The 22,615-nt window shown below is 40.8% G+C and overlaps 1 protein-coding gene across 3 annotated transcripts in view; it reads left to right on the plus strand.

Annotated features, from left to right (window-relative positions):
* Positions 1–22,615, plus strand: part of LOC126182079 (dipeptidyl peptidase 9) — a 191,777-nt gene that overhangs the window by 46,302 nt on the left and 122,860 nt on the right. For all 3 annotated transcript variants that reach the window (XM_049924822.1, XM_049924823.1, XM_049924824.1), the window contains 2 exons: positions 3,217–3,357; positions 18,103–18,205. In XM_049924822.1, the coding sequence (XP_049780779.1) occupies positions 3,217–3,357; positions 18,103–18,205 (244 nt within the window). The remainder of the gene's footprint in view (positions 1–3,216; positions 3,358–18,102; positions 18,206–22,615) is intronic.

A 22,615-nucleotide genomic window follows, 5' to 3' on the forward strand; every position in this document is an offset into this window, starting at 1 on the left:
CAGTTAACAGGTGCATCACAGTGTGTGAATGAAATTGTGCAGCAGCTGGAAACTTATTCCAAAGTTGAAGTATGGGAAACAGCAGTGTTCTTATTGGCAAAATGTCTAAATTGCATACAGGTTCACCTTGAAATTCTGGTGGTATGTGGTCCAAGCACAATGTCAAGTAAAGCTGGAGAGAAATGCTGCCAACAATCCGACCAAGGCCGCATGGACTTGGTGATGTTGATCAGGAAGGAAGCCCATCGGCATTGACCATGAACAACAATGTCCTGGCAATCGAGGAACAGACTTACAGCAATCACAGATTCTCCATCAATGAGTATATCCACACAGCAGTTATTGAATGACCCTGTGACCAAGGATAGGATTTCCATCATTGAGGAATTGAACAATTAGTGGTATGTTCAAACTGTTTTTTACAGAGGCTTTGTGACTTTGTTGAAAAATAGTGTCATGTATCTGTGTCACTGTGAAGTGTAGTCCAGCATCCAATAAAAGTTACTTGGCCTGCTACAGTAATGTGTGCTACTTTTTGAAGTCTCCTACTACTTGTAAAGAGAATGGCATGCAATAGAATACCAAGTAAGATGCATTAGTTGAGGCTCCAAAGCAAAAGACCAAGATGAAGGCTGAGGGATAGTGGACTGAAAGGAGTGGAGAAGAGTATTCACAGAAAATGTGAGGTTGTGAAAGTTGTGGCAGATAGTGGTGGGGGATGGAGTAAAATGAAGAGGGTTATTTGCAAAACAGTCCTAGCCATTGGTTGTAAACTGTTCATGATGATAACAATGACTACTTTGTTTAGCGGGCATTCCAGACGAGAGAAGTCTCTTAAAAACCAAACGCGAGAAAACAGGCAAAGGCTTGTGTTTGCTGCTTGCACTATATGAAAGTGAGAGGTGAAAAATTAGTTTAAAAAGATGAATGTGGAGGAGAGTAATTAGAGCAGATTGGACCAGAACAAACAGGAGAAAAAACCAGAGGTCCTAAACAAATTGAACTAGAGAGAGGCAAATTTTCAAAGACATAGAAAAGGGAAGATATACTTTTTGCCTCCATATACTGAGGTGTAGCAGATAGATTACAAACACTTTTGAAGTTTAAATATTAGGTGAAAGATGCTAAAAATGATTGTTTGAAGTATTGAAGAAGACCCAAGGATATGTAAACCATCAAATAATGAAATACAGAACTGGTTGAACAAAGTAGGTAGAGACACTGTTACTCTGTAAAATATGATGATGAGGGTGGTATGCTGTAGTTATTTCATTAACTTTGAAACCTGAAAAAGAAAGCAGAAACATTGGCTTATTTATATTTCAAATGCAGTTAAGGAAACAAAATTAAAGGTTTGTCTAGTAAATTAGATTTCTACCAAAGCATCTAAAATCGAATACTATTTAAATATTTTGTGCTTTAATTTTATATGTACAGGTAAATCCAGTTATACACGATAGTTACATTCTGTGGAATCACCTCTCACACTAAATTTGAGTAAATAGTACCATTTTTTAATATAAAATATGGGTTAGGTTCTTGTTTACTCTTCTATTAAGTTTAAAATACAAGTGTTTCTTAATATTTTAACCAAGAATAACTGTTTATCATCTTTCTGAAAAGCATTTTCATGCAAAATTTGTACACATAAAAATTTAACACTTAAACACAAAATAATGCTGGTTCTCTCACTGCGATGGTGATATCACTGACCATTTCATGTTGTAGCACTGACACGACATCATCCCAGTTCCCTCCATGCACCATTCATACATTTTGTGGAAATGTCAGTCCGTATGCCTCTAATAATGCCAGTTGCCATCTTAATATTATCACCAGAAAACCTTGATGGTAATTTCATCATTCTAGTCACATTCTTCTATGACACTGCAGGAAGTTTTAAACAGATAGTGTTCCTTGAATGAAGAAATAACTCACTGGTCCATTGGTTGCAGGAAGGATGTAATGTTCGGTGGCAGAATCAGGACTTCGTCATTTGAATCGATAACTGAAATTGGGTGGCTGGGAACATTATCAAGGAGGAGGAGACTTTTGAAAGGATTTTTTTTTCTCGTAGTGTGGTTCCAATGTTCTATTCAGTTCATAAACAAAATAATCACTAAAAATATCAGAAGTCGTTCCCTGTTTTATTCCTTTTCCAGTAAACTCCCAGCTTGCTATTGTCACAACCCTATAGAATTTTAGAATGGTAGATCAAAAGTGGCTTCAATTTGCAATACCCTGCAGCATTGCTTCTGAAAAGGATACATTGGTCACTGGTAGCCTTAAATCCAGTGGCTATTTTTTCTCCAATAGAAATGAATGTGCATAGCTAGGCATTTATTTCCAAAATTCACAGGATAGTCCTTTCCTGTCACAGTTTGTTTAAACTGGCTCAAACTGGCTCCAACTGGATCTGCTACAGCTGCCTGTCCTGTCATTGTAATGATGTGAGAGCCAAAATGATGCTTGAAACGATCAAACTAACCAGAGTTGGCTGAGAAAGGTGCTGGATCATCATCATCTTTTGTTGAATCTACATACAAGCTATTGACTTTAACTTGAACACCAGCTCCAGAGAGTGACATGTGCTGTTGGTTGTGGTGCTCAGTCCAGTGACCTAGCATTTTTTCCATTCCTTCCATTGCCTTCAAATGAGATTTGGTCACTCTCATCACACTTAGTTGAAGACTGAACAGTTGAAGATTGAGCAGTTTTTTTGAATTGATTCTGTATTGCCATGAATAGTTCTTACAGTGGATTCACTAAGCCCCACAGCACGCTGTATGTCAACAATACATTCACACTTTTCGTAGAGATCCAAAACTTCTAACTTTGTTTGTCTTGAATACGACCTTAGACAGTTTTATCCCTCTACAGGCACACTATCTTTCCTTCGTTTTAAACCAAACTTTAAATATGAAACTTGTCAAGTGCAACCAACTCTACCGACTTGAACTGAAGATTCACATCTTGACAAACGTGGCAGAAGATGCATGTTGAGATACACTAGCATTTTACAACTTCTATGTACTATTAACAGATAGCAGTACTGCAGTTAAATGTAAAATGGCATATATGCGAAAACGCAGATAACGAATCAGTGTATAATGGGGTCTACCTGTATAAAAATTCACCTAAACATAAATTTTGTTTGTTAATGCTGGTAATGAAATTATAGGCCAAATATACTTACTGAATAATAAATTGCTTTAGGTGCTACAAATCGACTGACGTTTGCACACAAGGGTGGACGTACTTTGGCTGAAGATCCACTTAGTGCCGGCATTCCTTCATATGTCATGCAAGAGGAGTTCAGTCGTTACCAAGGGTATTGGTGGCAGCCCAAGACGACAGGTATACAGGGTTGATGAGTGGGTATGAGTTAATGTCAATTCTAATTTTTATTTCTGCATGACTAATGCAACACACACAAATTTTATTACTATTCATTTTGAATTCCTTTTATTCACGCCTGTGCTATGTCTGTGATCGAATTATTCTGTTTCATATTAGATTTTTCATTAATTACTGGAAAAGACAAAATAAGAAATTTAGTTTTACATATACTTTGCATTGAGATAATTAAAAATAATACTGGTATTTAGGAAAAGATTGTAAGGATTCAAAGGAACCAACCCAGTATTCATGTGGAATGATCTAGGAAAAATATTTATTTCTGGACAGCTGGAAAATGATTTGAAACCTGCTCCTCATGGAAGTTTTAAGTATAAATGGGGAAAGTTCAGATTTTGCAATAGCTGATGCAGACAATTTGTAGTTTGTTAGTGTGCTGAATAAGTTTTGTTAATAGATGGTTGGCTGGTTGTGAGCAATATGGTTGTCAACAGTCTTCAGTTGTTGAGTTTAATGCCAGATACTATTGCTTTCTTTGCATGATATTTCAGTGATGCGACCTATCACCTTTATCAGGTGCTACCTGAGACTGATCATCAGGATGAAGGCCACTAGTCACACCACCAAAATATACTTCAAACAAGACTAAGATATTTGACAGTACACCCAACAACTCAGGAATGTCAACAGATCATGTGGAAAGCCTGAAGAATTACAGTGCGGTTGTTGTTGCCGAATGTTCATATGTAACTGACCCAAAGAAGCATCCTTGGAAAAATGAGAGTACTGAGACATGGAGGAAGCTGTGGTACATCTTCACTTAAGCTGTGGCACATTTTCAGTTATATGTAAAGAGCTTCCTAGAAATTAGGTTTTCATGCTCTTTGTTTGACACAAAAAAGAAGTGATGGAGAGAGATTATCCACTGACAAGAATGTTGTTATTTTATTAGAGTAGAGGGTGGGTGGGTTTTGAGAGTAGAAACAAATATAAAGTTGAGAACATTTGTGTCACAGCCCAACGCCAATGGTGCAGGTCTTGCTGTGAACTCTCTCGTGTGTGGACATTAAAACCGGAGTAAAGTCAATGACTGAAAGGGCCATAGAGAGAAAATGTTAAAGACAGCATGTAACATGGATCAAAATTAGTGCCTGTGAACAAAGCTAGAATTACCTTGCACAATAATATGCAGTACAACTGGAGTTCCAAATCAAAACCTGGTTCCAACAAAGTAGGTAACAGTTGCTTCAAGAATGGGTATAAAGAATGACCAGGTATGAATTGCTAATCTGCCTGGTATTTATTTCCCGAAGAGGACCGAGCGAGGTGGCACAGTGGTTAGACACTGGACTTGCATTCGGGAGGACAACGGTTCAATCCTGCGTCCAGCCGTCCTGATTTAGGTTTTCCGTGATTTCCCTAAATCGCTCCAGGCAAATGCTGGGATGGTTCCTTTCAAGGGGCACGGCCGACTTCCTTCCCCATCCTTCCCTAATCTGATGAGACCGACGACCTCGCTGTCTGGTCTCCATTCTCGACCCCACCCCTTCCCTAGTGTGCCTCACGTAGTAGCTTGAGGATGTGTTACTGGAATGTGGTTGTGATGTCACCCTGTCTGTGGCCAGGAGAAGTACCCACTGATGATGTTGAGTTGTTGGTGCATTGAGAAATACATCTATGGTGCAATTTCTGTAAATTAGGGCTGGTGCTCTGATCATCAGAGCTTCAGGTAACATGCTGCTTTATGTAACATCAGGTCCTGATCTGTGACTGCAGCCGCCTTCCGGACCACCATGGGGATCTTATCCTTCGTGTGCCTAATATTTTTGTAGAGGTAGAAGCAGAATGCCTCTAACCTGTTAAACTTGTAATCAAAACTTGTGGGTAGACACAACATTGTGTTGGTTCTGTAGTTTGAGTGGCAGGTAGTCTATCTGACCAAGGTAGTTGATCAGAAATGGTCACCACCCCTGCAGTCATTTCACTGTCTTATGTGATAGGTTTGTATGGGGGTCAAAAAGTAAAACGACAGCTTTTATTCACTGAGCATGTGTGCTTTTGTTATAAACTAGAAAATGTTGACTCTCTTGATACTATAAATAAGACAATGCCCCATTTCCTATTTGGCTATGTCACCTGTACCACTGGTAATGTTATAGATACATACCAGTAAACCATTGATTGTTTAAGGAACCGAACTCCTATTTATAAAACAGCTTCTAAATACTTTACAAATGAGTTAATGTGTTAGATATTTGATGTTAAGCATGTAAGTGAGAAACAGTTAAGAATGGGTTTGAAATTATGTGTAAAGTTTGTTGCAAGTCACTAAATGCTTTCAATCTAAAATACTGAAACACTATAACCTGGGTATATGTTCGTGGTGAGGAACGCTGCCTCGAGGCGCGCACACACACACACGATTCCTTACTGTAATACTTGTCTTACTTAAAGATAAGATTATATATCTTAATAAGTAGATTATGTCAGCATGTAAAATTTTTAAATTTGGTCAATAACTATGTGAAATATTGATAAAGGTGATTTCTCATTCCTCTGAAAACTGTTAGATAGGCAACCTGAAACTGGAACTGTGAACTGCAATAGCCATTTAGTAATATGGATGCAATGTGCTGTCGTGGGGACTCACGTGACAGCACAGCACCCATTCCAACTGCAAAGCGTATGTCTTTAGGACTAAATGCTTCCCTGATGTGAATGTGGACAGGCAGGGGGGCAAACAGTTTTCTACCTTCAAGAATCCTGCACAACATGTGGGAATTCAATGAGATTTGACTCACTTTTTCTTAGAAGCTGGAGGAGGGATCATGATATCTGCACAGTATTTAGTGTAACGCCACAATAAGCTGCCTTGTTCAAGATCAACGGAAACAATTTCAAATTTTTGGGTGCAGGAGATTACCAATTGCTTCAGTGTATATACCAGAGACTATCTTTGCTCAGTACGTGGTTGAAGTGTTTAACTATTGGTTAGAAAAACTATACTTGCTTGTTATACTTATCCATTACGGATATTTTAGAACCGTGACTGTATATTAATGTAAATAAATTATACACAACTGCAACCAGTCACTTTTTCATTAATAATGCTTTATTACATCAACCGGTTTTCGAACCCTTTCAGGTTCATCTTCAGATGATTTCGGCAGAATCCAGGAAGTTACATCATTACTGGTAGTAGCATAATGCTGGGTGCTGGTTCTATGGCAGAAAGATGGGTCACACTTCAATGTATCGCCATGACTATACCTTATCTTTCGATATCGATGTAAATTTAGTTTTTACTTACTGCGACAGTATAGGCGGCTTTTTTCGTATCTGTCTGCCTCCATTTTGATGTCCAGAACACTTTCACACGAACTATATTAGTTCACACTTTAACAGTGGATGCTGGTAAAGTGTCACTGTTAAAGTGTGAACTAATATAGTTCGTGTGAAAGTGTTCTGGACATCAAAATGGAGGCAGACAGATACGAAAAAAGCCGCCTATACTGTCGCAGTAAGTAAAAACTAAATTTACATCGATATCGAAAGATAAGGTACAGTCATGGCGATACATTGAAGTGTGACCCATCTTTCTGCCATAGAACCAGCACCCAGCATTATGCTACTACCAGTAATGATGTAACTTCCTGGATTCTGCCGAAATCATCTGAAGTTGAACCTGAAAGGGTTCGAAAACCGGTTAATGTAATAAAGCATTATTAATGAAAAAGTGACTGGTTGCAGTTGTGTATAATTTATTTACATATACTTGCTTGATTTCAATCTAAGCCCACTAACTCTCATGTCCCTCAGGTAGCTGTTATAAGTTACTGAGTTGTTGCGATTGGGTGGACTTCATGATTTTCATTCAGATTGTTTCCAGATTGTGGTACACAAAGTTAAAATTTCTTTCCATTTGTTTGTGGCAGGGTGCTACAGCAGTCAGCTTCAAATTATTTTGTAATAAAAGGAGTCTTGGTTGCAAAGTTATTTAATATCAGTGACGCGTTTCACACTTTTGGTGCATCATCAGATTGTCTATAAAATCAATTAGAAACAAACAGAGGAAGGGGCATGGTCCTCACTTGTACAACTATGCAGGTAAAATGAACTAAAAGTAATAGAAATTTACACAGGGTGTATCATAATTAATGGTGTAAAGACATATAGTTGAAAGTACACGATACTAGAAGGAAAAAAGTCTCAGTAAACGTAGACTCGAAAATGCATACCTTAAGAGCTATAAGCAATTTTTCATCTTCGATACTGTCAAGGAAATCTCTTCTACTGCAAGCTCTGTTTGCTGGACTTTTTTTCTTGCTTTGACGCATATTATCACTTCCCAAAATATGGAAAGCAAAGAGCCTGCAGTAGAAGAGATTTGCTTCACAGTATTGAAGATGAAAAATTACTCGGAGCTCTTAAGGTATGCAGTTTCGACCCTACGTTTACTGAGACTTTTTTGCTTCTAGTATTGTGTACTTTCAACTGTGTGCGTTTATGCTATTATGATACACCCTGTATAAAAGTAGCTGGATGTGTAACCCATCCATAATAAAGCCTTGTTGTTGTTGTTGTTGTTGTTGTTGTTGTTGTTGTGGTCTTCAGTCCTGAGACTGGTTTGATGCAGCTCTCCATGCTACCCTATCCTGTGCAAGCTTCTTCATCTCCCAGTACTTACTCCAACCCACATCCTTCTGAACCTGCTTAGTGTATTCATCTCTTGGTCTCCCTCTACGATTTTTACCCTCCACATTGCCCTCCAATGCTAAATTTGTGATCCCTTGATGTCTCAGAACATGTCCTACTAACCGGTCCCTTCTTTTTGTCAAGTTGTGCCACATACTCCTTTTCTCCCCAATTCTATTCAATACTTCATCATTAGTTATGTGATCTACCCATCTAATCTTCAGCATTCTTCTGTAGTACCACATTTCGAAAGCTTCTATTCTCTTCTTGTCCAAACTATTTATCGTCCATGTTTCACTTCCATACATGGGTATACTCCATACAAATACTTTCAGAAACAACTTCCTGACACTCAAATCTATACTCGATGTTAACAAATTTCTCTTCTTCAGAAACGCTTTCCTTGCCATTGCCAGTCTACATTTTATATCCTCTCTACTTCGACCATCATCAGTTATTTTGCTCCCCAAATAGCAAAACTCCTTTACTACTGTAAGTGTCTCATTTCCTAATCTAATTCCCTCAGCATCACCCGACTTAATTCGACTACATTCCATTATCCTCATTTTGCTTTTGTTGATGTTCATCTTATATCCTCCTTTCAAGACACTGTCCATTCCATTCAACTGCGCCTCCAAGTCCTTTGCTATCTCTGACAGAATTACAATGTCATCGGCGAACCTCAAAGTTTTTATTTCTTCTCCCTGGATTTTAATACCTACTCCAAATTTTTCTTTTGTTTCGTTTACTGCTTGCTCAATATACAGATTGAATAACATTGGGGAGAGACTACAACCCTGTCTCACTCTTTTCCCAACCACTGCTTCCCTTTCATGTCCCTCGACTGTTATAACTACCATCTGGTTTCTGTACAAATTGTAAATAGCCTTTCGCTCCCTGTATTTTACCCTTGCCACCTTTAGAATTTGAAAGAGAATATTCCGGTCAACATGGTCAAAAGCTTTCTCTAAGTCTACAAATGCTAGAAACGTAGGTTTGCCTTTCCTTAATCTTTCTTCTAAGATAAGTCGTAAGGTCAGTATTGCCTCATGTGTTCCAATATTTCTACGGAATCCAAACTGATCTTCCCCAAGGTTGGCTTCTACCAGTTTTTCCATTCGTCTGTAAAGAATTCGCGTTAGTATTTTGCAACTGTGGCTTATTAAACTGATTATTTGGTAATTTTCACATCTGTCAGCACCTGCTTTCTTTGGGATTGGAATTATTATATTCTTCTTGAAGTCTGAGGGTATTTCGCCTGTCTCATACATCTTGCTCACCAGACGGTAGACTTTTGTCAGGACTGGCTCTCCCAAGGCTATCAGTAGTTCTAATGGAATGTTGTCTACTCCCGGGGCCTTGTTTCGACACAGGTCTTTCAGTGCTCTGTCAAACTCTTCACGCAGTATCGTATCTCCCATTTCATCTTCATCTACATCCTCTTCCATTTCCATAATATTGTCCTCAAGTACATCGCCCTTGTGTAGACCCTCTATATGCTCCTTCCACCTTTCTGCTTTCCCTTCTTTGCTTAGAACTGGGTTTCCATCTGAGCTCTTGATATTCATACAAGTGGTTCTTTTTCCTCCAAAGGTCTCTATAATTATCCTGTAGGCAGTATCTATCTTACCCCTAGTGAGATAAGCCTCTAAATCCTTACATTTGTCCTCTAGCCATCCCTGCTTAGCCATTTTGCACTTCCTGTCGATCTCATTTTTGAGACTTTTGTATTCCTTTTTGCCTGCTTAATTTACTGCATTTTTATATTTACTCCTTTCATCAATTAAGTTCAATATTTCTTCTGTTACCCAAGGAGTTCTACTAGCCCTCGTCTTTTTACCTACTTGATCCTCTGCAGCCTTCACTACTTCATCCCTCAGAGGTACCCATTCTTCTTCTACTGTACTTCTTTCCCCCATTCCTGTCAATTGTTCCCTTATGCTCTCCCTGAAACTCTGTACAACCTCTGGTTCTTTCAGTTTATCCAGGTCCCATCTCCTTAAATTCCCACCTTTTTGCAGTTTCTTCAGTTTTAATCTACAGTTCATAACCAATAGACTGTGGTCAGAGTCCACATCTGCCCCTGGAAATGTCTTACAATTTAAAACCTGGTTCCTAAATCTCTGTCTTACCATTATATAATCTATCCGATACTTTCTAGTATCTCCAGGATTCTTCCATGTATACCACCTTCTTTCATGATTCTTGAACCAAGTGTTAGCTATGATTAAGTTATGCTCTGTGCAAAACTCTACCAGGCAGCTTCCTCTTTCATTTCTTATCCCCAATCCATATTCACCTACTATGTTTCCTTCTCTCCCTTTTCCTACTCTCGAATTCCAGTCACCCATGACTATTAAGTTTTCGTCTCCCTTCACTACCTGAATAATTTCTATTATCTCATCATACGTTTCTTCAATTTCTTCATCATCTGCAGAGGTAGTTGGCATATAAACATGTACTACTGTAGCAGGCGTGGGCTTCGTGTATATCTTGGCCACAATAATGCCTTCACTATGCTGTTTGTAGTAGCTTACCCGCACTCCTACTTTTTTATTCATTATTAAACCTACTCCTGCATTACCCCTATTTGATTTTGTGTTTATAACCCTGTATTCACCTGACCAAAAGTCTTGTTCCTCCTGCCACTGAACTTCACTAATTCCCACTATATCTAACTTTAACCTATCCATTTCCCTTTTTAAATTTTCTAATCTACCTGCCCTATTAAGGGATCTGACATTCCACGCTCCGATCCGTAGAACGCCAGTTTTCTTTTTCCTGATAACGACTTCCTCTTGAGTAGTCCCCGCCCGGAGATCCAAATGGGGGACTATTTTACCTCCGGAATATTTTACCCAAGAGGACGCCATCATCATTTATCCATACAGTAAATCTGCATGCCCTCGTGAAAAATTACGGCCGTAGTTTCCCCTTGCTTTCAGCCGTTCGCAGTACCAGCACAGCAAGGCCGTTTTTGTTAATGTTGCAAGGCCAGGTCAGTCAATCATCCAGACTGTTGCCCCTGCAACTACTGAAAAGGCTGCTGCCCCTCTTCAGGAACCACACATTTGTCTGGCCTCTCAACAGATACCCCTCCATTGTGGTTGCACCTACGGTACGGCCATCTGTATCGCTGAGGCACGCAAGCCTCACCACCAACGGCAAGGTCCATGGTTCATGGGGAAGCCTTACAAAATGGAAAACAGATGTAACAGTAACTGGATACGTAATCCATCCATCATAAAATGCAAAGTGGACATAGTTAAAAGAAAAAAAGGCTGCCAGTATATCACATGTTTTGCACACATGCATCTTAATGTTAATAGTCTTATGTAGTTTTTGTATTTTGTAAATTTGCCTTAAGTCGGTCACGCATGCCACTTGGGCACCTTGTTTCACTATACACAATCTTTGCTTCTTGATCTGCCACAGTAATATTTTTGTGCGTTCCAAACATACATTGTGCTGTGTGTGGCTCATACTGCTTTTGTTTGGTAAGTGTAGCACTATTCTGTACTACTGTGGTAGAGTCAGCTGGTGTGCTCAGGGTAACATGCGATGTTGGTTGAAATGTTTCCACCACTTTCTTGTACCTTCTTGATGATACACTGGGTGTCTTCTTTTCTTTTAAGTAGGTCCACTTTGCTTTTTATATGTTTTTATGATCAGTGTATTACAGATCCAGTTACTGTTGTGTCCATTTCCCATTTTACATGGCTTTATTATGGTTGGGTCAGATATCCAGCTACTTTTATGTAAGTTTCTATTACTTTTAGTTCATTTTATCTGTGTAGTCATACAAGATACAGCCATGCCCCTTCCACTGTTTGTTTCTAATTGATTGGCTCCTTGTTTTTATAGACTCTCTGATGTTGCCCCAAAACTGTGAAACAAGTCATTGATTTAAATAACTTTGCAACCAAGACTGGTTTTATTCTGAGGTAACATATTATATCGATTGCCTGAAAGCTGTGTTAACTGCTGTAAAACTCTTTGAATCCACATATAAGGGTAGTACAGCCTAGAAGCATTATTTTTAGGGAAGTGTGTGATAGAAAATAATGAAGAGCTGCTCTACATTACTTTACAAATGTGTAGAAAGACCAATGGCACACGTGATCCCAGATTATATAGGAAACCCCACTACATGCTTGGGATACTTGTGTGCCACCTCCCACCATCACCACATAAAGAATAGTGCTGACCTGCACACTGGGTCGGTGACTAAACAAACTTGAAACTTCAGAAACAAATTATATATTTTACATCTACATACATAATCTGCCAGCCACCATATGGTGTGTGGTAGAGGATACCTTGTACCACTACTAGTCATTTCCTTTCCTGTTCCACTCACAAATAGAGTGAGGGAAAAACAACTGTCTAAATGTCTCCATACGAGCTCTAATCTTATTTTCAGTACCCTTACATGAAATGTGTACTGGTGTCCAAATTACAGCAACAAACTGCTATTACTCCATCCTATGTCTAATTCACGATATAATCATACAAACTGTCAACCAGATGTCCGTACGCTCACGTTCTGCATGGAAGAAGGCATTCTGGTTAATGCACAATAATGCCAACGATGACGTCTGGGCACCTATGAAACAACGTAGTGTTTGCTGGGTAACCCCACATCCACAATCACTGTGTTCACAACCAAAGATGGTGCAATATGGCACAGAGTTGATGCCTACCAGACACACTGTGGCCAAGGGCTACAGAAAGAAAGGAAGCAGGAAAGTTGTAAACTAATGTGGGCTGATGGCTTAGTGTGAATCTCTCTTGTTTCTAGGATGTGGCGACAGTGTATCCAGACCAAAACTGTATCCCGAAGACCAGGGCAGAGCCGACCATGTGCGATTTCAGAAGAGATGACCATTATTTGGCTGTAAGGGCATGGCAGTACTGCCTTAGTAATGCACAGCAACAAGTGTTGTGCTTATAGCATCCTCCGGACGTGTTTATCGAGACAATTCCCCCCCTGTGCAGAATGCTTTGGTAGAGTGGCCTTTATTGCAGGAGACCTGCTACGTGTCCACCTCTGAAGTATCTAGAGACAAGTCATCAACATGCCACCTAGGCAGCCAAACAGTGGACAATGTTGTTTTCACAGATGAGTCCAGATTTAGTCTGGAGAGTGGTTCTCAAGGGATGTGAGGAGGATCCCTAATGGCGTGGCCATGAATAATGTTGACCACTTAAACCCCTATTCATGAAATTGCATAGGTGAATCAGCAAGGTTTAACTGCAGTCAGATATTGTGATGAGATGTTGGGACCTCATTTGCAGTTGTTGCAAGGTGCTGTGGGCCCAGGCTTCGTATTGATGGACGATAATGCTCAACCTCATAGAGCATGGTTGGCTGATGTTTTCTTGGAAACAGAAGATATTGCACATATTGTGTGGCCTGCTTGCTCTCCCAATTTGAATTCCATAGAGCATGTCTGGGATGCTATAGGGAGACAGCTTGCATCACACCAGCATCCACCAACAACTCTACAAGACTGCGAGCAGCTCTGCAGGAAGAATGGGCATTATTGCCTCATGACATAATTGCCTGACGATGATATAATTCACAGCGGGCCCCATCGTTGTCAGGCCTTTATTGCTGCCAGAGGTGGTCACATCCCATACTGAGCACATTAACCAGTTGTCGGAATGTGTGTGCAAATCCATTAAGATGGAAAAAACACACAACATTTGTGTTTACCATTATACATGCTGTAGTTGTTTAAGTTCTGCATTCTTTACATTGTTTCTACTGTACTATCACCTGTTTATACTGTTTTGTGGCAAAATAAAGGCAACCTTGCAAAAATTTGTTTCTTGCTTTAATTTTGGACACCAGCGTATGTTGACGACAGGAGAGTCATCTTGCTGTCGCTTCAGATGCTGGTTCTCTACATTTTGTCAGTAGTGCTCCTTGAAAATAATGTAACATTTCCCCAGTGATTGCCATTTGAGTTCCTTAAGCATCTCCGTAATATTTTCTTGTTGTCAGAACATACCAGTAACAAATCTAGGAGCCCACCTCTGAACTGCTTTGATGTCTTCCTTTAATCTGACCTGGTGCAAATCCCAAACACACACATAGCACTCAACAGTGGGTCACACTAGTGTCCTATATGAGATCTGCTTTAGTGATGAATCACATTTTCTTAAAATTTTCTCAACAAACGAAGTTGAGCATTCAGCATCCCTACTGCAGTCCTTACATGCTCATTCCATTTCATATTGCTGAGCAGTATTACATCTAGATATTTAATCAATGAGACTAATGCTGTAATCAGACATTATGGGTTTGTTTTTCCCACTCTTCTGCATTACCATACACTATTCTACACTTAGGGCCTGCTGCCATTAATCACACCAGCTAGAAATTTTGTCTATGTCATCTAGTATTTTCCTACAGTGACTCGAGGATGACAATTTCCCATACACACATCACCATCAGCAAACAGCTGCAGATTAGTGCTTGCCCTGTCCACCAGATCATTTACATATACAGAGAATAACAGTGGTCCTATCACACTTCCCTGGGACACACCTGATGATACCCTTGTCTCTGATGAACATTCACTGTCAAGGATAACATACTGTGTTCTACCATTGAACTTTCATTAGTATTGAACCATTGGCTTCAAAAAGAATAAACAATACACAACATTATTGCAGTACAAAATAAAACCAACTGGGAGGAGAATGTGTATTAAACATTCAGGGAGTTGGTGAAGGTGTGCTAAAACTTTCCTGCTTAGTGGCTATCAAATTGATTTACCGAAGTATCAACAAAATAAGAGAAGCTTACAGCTCCATGAAAGATGTTTTTGAGAAGTCACACACACTTAAAAAGTCCACGTTGTTTGTGGCAGCCACAGACTGGTATGTGTGGTGGTGTTGGGGGTGAGCTGTTATCTCATGATTACTAGAGCATTTTATAGATAGAGCATAATGACTGCAGGTTTGGAAAGCTCAGTTACTCATTAGTCAACAATTTACTTCCACGTGGATGGTTAGAGAGGTGACTGAGATGATAAGCATCCTGCCAACATGGGGCTACTGTAGGGCTTAACAACTGGCCGGTTTTGAGCACGAGTACTTGCGTCTGCTCAGGCACATGCTCGCGAGCAGGTGCAAGGTCGCGGAGTAGGGAGGGAGGGGAAATGCACGCGCACGTTTGAATAGGGCCGCAGCGTGCCTATTGAATTCGCGCTGACTGTGTAACATATAAAGTACTACGATCAGCTCTAACAGTCACTTCACTGGTTAAGAATCATGTCAAGTCGCCGTTGTGTAACCCCAACCATGATTTCGCAGTTCAACCCCCATTGGGAGGAATTGTATCTGTTTACAGAAAAAGATGGTGTTGCAAAATGTTTAGTATATCACAAAATGCTGAATTCTTTTAGGAAATTTATTTTGCAAAGACATTATATGTCGTACCACGCAAAAGACTACGGAAGTGGAGAATGTGATGGACCAGATCGTGCACAGGAAGCTATTAAACTTAAAAGGAAGCTATCCGAAGAAGATCTGGACGACTAAGAAAAATCAAATGAGGCAGCTCTCAGAGCGAGTTACAAAATTGCTTTGCTTTTAGCAAAATCCCTGCGCCCCTTCACTGATGGCAATTTAATAAAAGAATGTTTGGTAGTTGCAGCGGAGCATTTGTGTCCATCTCAAGTTGAACAGTTTCGGATTGTGCCATTATCTAACATGACCATTATGCGTCACATACAGGACATGGCAGACGATGTCCAGAGCCAGCTTGCAAATATCTGTAAAGATTTTATGGCATATTCTCTAGCTCTGGACGAAAGTGTTGATATCACTGGAACAGCGCAGCTTGCCATATTTATTAGAGGTGTTAATAGAGATCTTCAGGTGAGGGAGGAGCTCCTCGATGTAGTAGCCATGAAGAACACTACAATCGGAGGTGATATTTTAAGTGGTGTTGAAGAAAGTGTTGCTACAGACGGTGCACCAGCGATGACAGGGGAAAAAATCAGGTTTCGTTGCGCTGTTGAAGGAGAAAATGCAAAAACTGACCGTGCCAAATGAAACAAGGGGCGTCCACCGTGTGATCCACCAGGAAAACTTATGTGCAAAGAGTATCACTCTAAAAAATGTGATGAGTGTTGTTGTTCGTACAACCAATTATATAAGGAAGCATGGGCTACAACACAGGCAATTTAAAAGCTTTCTTGAGGATGTAGAAAGCCAGTATGGTAGCCTGCCTTATTACAGCGAGGTCCGCTGGCTTAGTCGTGGCGAATTATTAAATCGATTTTTTTGCCTATTAGATGAGATAAATATGTTCATGGAAATAAATAACATGTGTGTTCCTGAATTGAAAGAGCCTTCATGGAAATGTGATCTCGCGTTCTTAGCAGATGTAACTAGCCATCTGAATGCTTTGAACATTTCACTACAAGGTAAAGATCTGCTAATTACTCATTTCATAGTTCGAATACGAGCTTTTAAAATTAAATTGACACTTTGGGTGAGTCAGCTGGAAACAGGAAATCTAACTCGTTTTCCGAAATTATCATCCATGCAAGATGTTCACAAAGACTGTAAACGTTATTCACATAGTTTAGTTGCCCTTAAGGAAGAATTTGATCAACACTTTCAAGATCTGACAGCACTAGACAGTGATTTTGATCTGTTCTCCTCTCCATATTCAGCGAATATTGAAGAGATTCGTCGTGAGCTGCAACTAGAAATTATTGACCTGCAGTGTGACAGAAAATACAGAGACAAATTTCAGAACAAGAAAAACATTTTGGAATTCTACAGACACTTCCCTCAGGATAGACTTCCTCCTTTGCACAAACTGGCGGCTACAGTAATATCAATGTTCGGTTCCATGTATGTTTGTGAACAACTGTTCTCTGCAATGAAATATAACGCATTGTCTGATCGAAATTTAAACTGCACGCTGCGCCTACAATGCACAAGAACAATTACTCCAAACATAGACGCAATTGTAAAGGGCAAAAAGTACAAGATAACTGAGAATCCCACACTTCAGTGACACCTTTTATTGTGTAACAGTTCACAAATTAATACGAATGTAGAGGCATACACTAAGCTAATAAAATTATGTGGCACATGTACATTCTCCTTTATTTGTTTAATTTGTCGCAGTAATAATTCGTGAGTGATATTCCTGCAGGTGGCCACAGATTTACATTGACTGGCGGCAGCTGTTGTGTGCCCCATGTGACTCTCCCCACTCTCCGCTTTGATCCGGTAGTGGGGGTAGCGTGCTCGCGCTGCTCTGTGCTTGCGCCTTGCTGCTCACAGCTTGCTCCGCGAGCACTTATGTTGTGAAGCCCTGGGCTACTGTTACCTGTGTTGCCATTTTGAGAGTAACCTATTGTGTGCAGCAATAAAGAGGAGGCTGAAAGAATATTGTGTACTGTGTTTTTGTTGCTCCTCTGGGCATTTTGGGAACAGCATTGATGTCACTGCAGTTCCATCCCCTCCCCCCTTCCCAAACCACTACCTCAAAATCAGGAGATGAGTTCTGTAATGTTCTTGACAAATGGAAAATAGAGGCAAGATGAACATTAGTATGTAAGAACTGAATATAATACTCCTACTGTTAATGCCCCATTGTAATGACGTAACTCACAACAGTGAGTGAGATATTATCAATATCACAAGACAGTGACCTACTCACATACCCAGAATTTTTTTTAACTAAAGTTATATTCAGCCGATTGAATACACAGTATTCTAAATGTTTAAATTTTAGGAAGATTTTAAAGTGCTATTTACTCAAGTTATACTTCTTTGTAATACTTGTTCAAGAAATTATAAATAATATTGAATTTCATTAATTACTGTTATTGAATATGCTTGGGAATACCTTGCCTGTGCATTTGGAGCGGAGTTAATACTGAAACAGTTTCCAGTTTTAAGAAACTAGATAACACAAATATAGTAACAGAAGATGTATACTTAATAGTGGAAACCACTAGTTTTATTTTTCATTAACTCATGTTTGCTCAGTTGCATATAATTGTGTTTCAGATGGAATATACAGGATAGCGTATGAAGAAGTTGATGAAAGTGATGTTAAAATATATTGCTTCCCATCTTCAACTTCTCATTTAGGAGATTTTGAGGAATATAGGTATGTGGATAGATAACTTATTTTTCACACAAGTGTAAAATTTAACAGATGACAGAATGTGAAATAAACAAGTGAGGTCGTTGGTTATTTGAAATAAAAATGTTTCATTGTTATAAAGATTTTTTTATAGTTTTGTTGCTTGTGTCATGGGAATTGAAAGGAAAGTAAAATAGCACAACTGTCAACAAATGTGTCATTAGCAGCTACATTGTCTCATATTGCATCTGCCATTATTATCACTATTGTTATATTGTTACCTTTATTATCAAGAACTTAAAATTATTAACAGTTCTGAGAAAGTTAATTTGTCATTCTATTACTATCACCAATTCTATCTCACCTGTACAGTCAATGTTCACATTTTTCCTCTTACTCTGCAACTATTCAATGAGGTAACATCACTTTACTACAGAAACACTTCTGATGTGTAAGTTTCATCAGTATCTAACACATTTACTAGTTAATAATGTATGGTTGCTGGCTTTGTGCTCATGTTGTACAACTACTAAATTGCAAAGTTCTTGAAGGAATCCCTGTGCTACAGGAGTGGAATCCAGATTTAATGAGGTCAGTTTCAAGTTAAATCACTGTTGATTTGATTATGTCCCCATGTGCCTCTACACTAGAAAAAATTTCAGTATCAAAGAGTATGAGACTTTATTTACATTCCCTATCACATAGCACCTGTGACCAAATGATGAGACGTGCTGCACTATCAGTGAAATGAACTGATGCATTATTAGTTATATTGTGAAAAGGAAAGTTGCTACTCACCTTATAGTGGAGAAGCTGAGTTGCAGATAGGCACAACAAAAAGACTGTCACAAATATAACTTTTGCCCAGTAAGGCCTTCATCAAAACTAGATCACACACACACACACACACACACACACACACACACACACACACACACACACACATGCAAACACAACTCACGCACACACGACTGCAGTCTCAGGCAACTGAAGCTACACTGCAAGCAGCAGCACCAGCACATGATGTGAGTGGAGACTGGGTGGGGGTAAGGAGGAGGCTGGGGTGGGGAGGGGGAGGGATAGTGGGGTAGGGGTGGCGAACAGTGACATGCTGTTGGGGAGTGCACAGGGATGAGGTGGAAAGAGGGTGGGCAGTTATGTACAGTCAGGAGGTTAGATGGAGGGCAGCAGAGAATTGGGGGCAAAGGAGAGAAGTAAAAAGACTGGGTGTGATGGAGGAATGAGGGTTGTGTAGTACTGGAGTGGAAACAGTGAAGGGGCTGGATGGGAGATGACAATTTCTAATGTAGGTTGAGGTCAGGAGGGTTATGGGAACATATTGCAGGGAAAGCTCCCACCTGCACAAGTCAGAAAAGCTAGTGGTGGTGGGAAGGATCAATATGGCACAGGCTGTGAAGCAGTCATTGAAATGAAGGATCTCATGTTTGGCAGCATGTTCAGCAACAGGATGGTCCACTTGTTTCTTGGCCACAGCTTGGCCTTTCATGTGGACAGACAGTTTGTTGATAGAATGCAGCACAGTGGTTGCAACTTAGCGTGTAGATCACATGACTGGTTTCACAGGTAGCGCTGCCTTTTAATGGGATAGGTGATGTTTGTGACTGAACTGGAGTAGGTGGTGGTGGGAGGAAGTATAGGACAGGCCTTGCATCTAGGCCTATTACAGGGGTATGAACCATGAGATAAGGGGTTGGGAGCAGGGGCTGCATAGGGATGGACGAGTATAATGGAGGCTGGGTGGATGGCGGAATACCACTATGGGAAGGGTGGAACGGATGTGGGTAGGACATTTCCATTTCAGGGCACACGCCCCTAGGGGGCTCACTACTTTTTGGTGAGTTCGTGCTTGGCTGCCACGGGGTCCCAGCCATTGCAGCATCTTTTCCCTTCTGTGCTGCATGTCTAAGCCCTTGCTGTTCTTTTTCCCCTCCTTTGCGAGACATGTCTGCGGTGTTATTGGGAATGTACCATAATGTCTGTTGCTGACATAAGAACAATTTCAGCACTGTTTTTCGTACCCTTCTCCTTTCTTTGTTTCCCTTCTCGTCTTGTTCCTCCGCTTCCTCGTGTCAGATGTTTGAGAGGTGTGATCTGAGGTGTGAACAATCGCCTAAGGTGGGTGTGTCCCATTGTGAAGGGGGCGTCCAGTTGGAAGGAGCGTGCCATCGGAGACGCTGGCAATCATGGGGAATTTTCTCATAATGAGCCATTCATCTTGACAACCAATATTTATGAAACGTAAATGGAATGAGGCTAACAATTCAAAGACCCTTCAAGCTGCACCACAGTTCCTCATGGTCTCACATACTGAAGACAGTCAGTCCTTCGCAACGGTAAATCCATTTCTTATTCACAGAGTTGTTGATTCCTTTTCCGGTCCTGTGAAATCCTGCTCTTGTTTGCAGAATGGCACTTTGCTTTTGAAAACTACTTCTGATTCTCAAGCACACGTACTGCTTGGTGCCTCGATTCTCCACGGCTCTCCTGTTCATGTCGAGGCCCATAGAACTCTGAATTCTTCCCCTGGTGTTATTTACACTAGGCAGCTCGATGGTCTGACCAAGACCGAAATCCAATCTTACCTCTCAGGTCAGGGTGTCATTGCCGTGTATTTGGTAATGAAAAAGGTAGATTCCTTCTTGTTGCCCACCCGCACTCTTTTTCTGGCCTTTGGTAGAGTGGTGCTTCTAGCCAAGATCAAAGCAGACTATGAAATTATCACAGTCCGACCATACATTCCGAACCTGATGTGCTGCTACCAGTGTCTTTGTTTCAACTACACTAGAACATCTTTTTGACACCCAGCCAAATGTATAACCTATGGTACGGTTGCGCATGAGGGCGATTGTCCACCTCCTTCTCCTCGCTGTATCAACTGCAATGGTGGCCATGCTGCCTCCTCTCAGGATTGTCCCATGTATCTTGATGAGCAGGCTGTTCTGGATATCCGGGAAGAGGAAAAAGTGCTTTACCCAGTCACTCACAAGTTATTGGCTAGTCGCAGACCCTGCATTCTTCCATGACACTTATAGTTCTGTTCTTGTTACCCCTCACTCCATGAAGGACATGGCCATGCAGACGTGCAACCTCAAATTCAGCTCTGAGGTTGTGAAATCATCCAGTGTCAAGGTAGCATCACTTTCCCCCTGTTCAGCTGTGCAACACGCCATCAGAATCAAACTCTGCCTCAGGGGACGAAGCAACCAGCTACACAACCAGTAGGTTGGAAAGGACAGAAGGTGTACTCCCTTGAAGACTTAGTATGTCCCTCCATCCAAACACTACCTGAGTCTTTCTCTGCTAACTGGAAAGGCTCGAAGAAGTCCAACAAAGGCAAACTTTTTTTCTCCTTCGCCGACTTGAAGATCCTCTCTGACGGTGTTGCCGCATGGTACCGTAGGCTGGCTGGCCTCCATATCCCTGTTCACACTACCAACCATTTTTCTGCGTTCGATTCCACAGACCGACAACACAAGCTAGCTGATGCTTCTGTGGACCTCGTGGGGCAGGATCATCCTGATTCTGTGCCCTGTAGCAGCAAGTCTTCGCAGGCTATAACTTAGCAGCCGCTGAGGTGACACCCCTTCATTGCTTCCTCATCATGACTCTCCTTCAATGGAACGTTCGCTGCCTTCAGTCCCACAAAGAGGATTTATGGCTGCTTTTAGTGTTGCAGCATCCCCTTGTACTGTGCCTTCAGAAAACAAAACTGCATCCTCACGACGGCTTTGAACTTCAACAAGTCTTCCCGGTTCGTTTTGACCTTAACCCTGAGGTCGGCATTCCATCTCACGGGGGCATCATGCTGCTCATACGGGATGACATTCATTGTCAACCCATCTCCGTCACTACCCATCTTCAAGCCGTTGCAGTTCGCCTTTTCCTTCCTCACCTGACTTTTTCCTTCTGTACCGTTTATGCCCCTCTGCCATATGCTGTCACCAGGGCTGACTTTCTTTAGCTTATTGGACTGATACCTCCCCCATTTCTGCTACTTATGGTGAGCACTTGAAATATCTTACAAACATTATCCTTACCATTGCAGGACATTCCATTCCTCCCACTTCCTCTTTACCGTAGCATGTCCCTGTCTCTTTTTAAAATACCTAGTTTTCAAGGTGCGTGTGGGTTCTGCCTTGTCAAACACCTTCTCCAGGAAACCAGCGTGCCTCAGGATTCCGAACAGAGCGTCACCCACTGTAGCTATCGCCATTAACCCTATAATGACCTATGCGTGCCGGGCATCTCCAGCTTCCTTTTTGTTGACAATTTTGCCATCTATTGCAGTTCTCCATGGACTTATCTCACAGAGCGACGTGTTTAGATATGTCTTGATCATCTTTACTCCTGGGGCATTGACAATGGCTTTCTTTTTTCCACTGACAAAACCGTCTATACGAATTTCTAGTGGTG

This window comes from Schistocerca cancellata, chromosome 1, assembly GCF_023864275.1.
Source record: "Schistocerca cancellata isolate TAMUIC-IGC-003103 chromosome 1, iqSchCanc2.1, whole genome shotgun sequence".
In the NCBI taxonomy this organism is placed as follows: domain Eukaryota; kingdom Metazoa; phylum Arthropoda; class Insecta; order Orthoptera; family Acrididae; genus Schistocerca; species Schistocerca cancellata.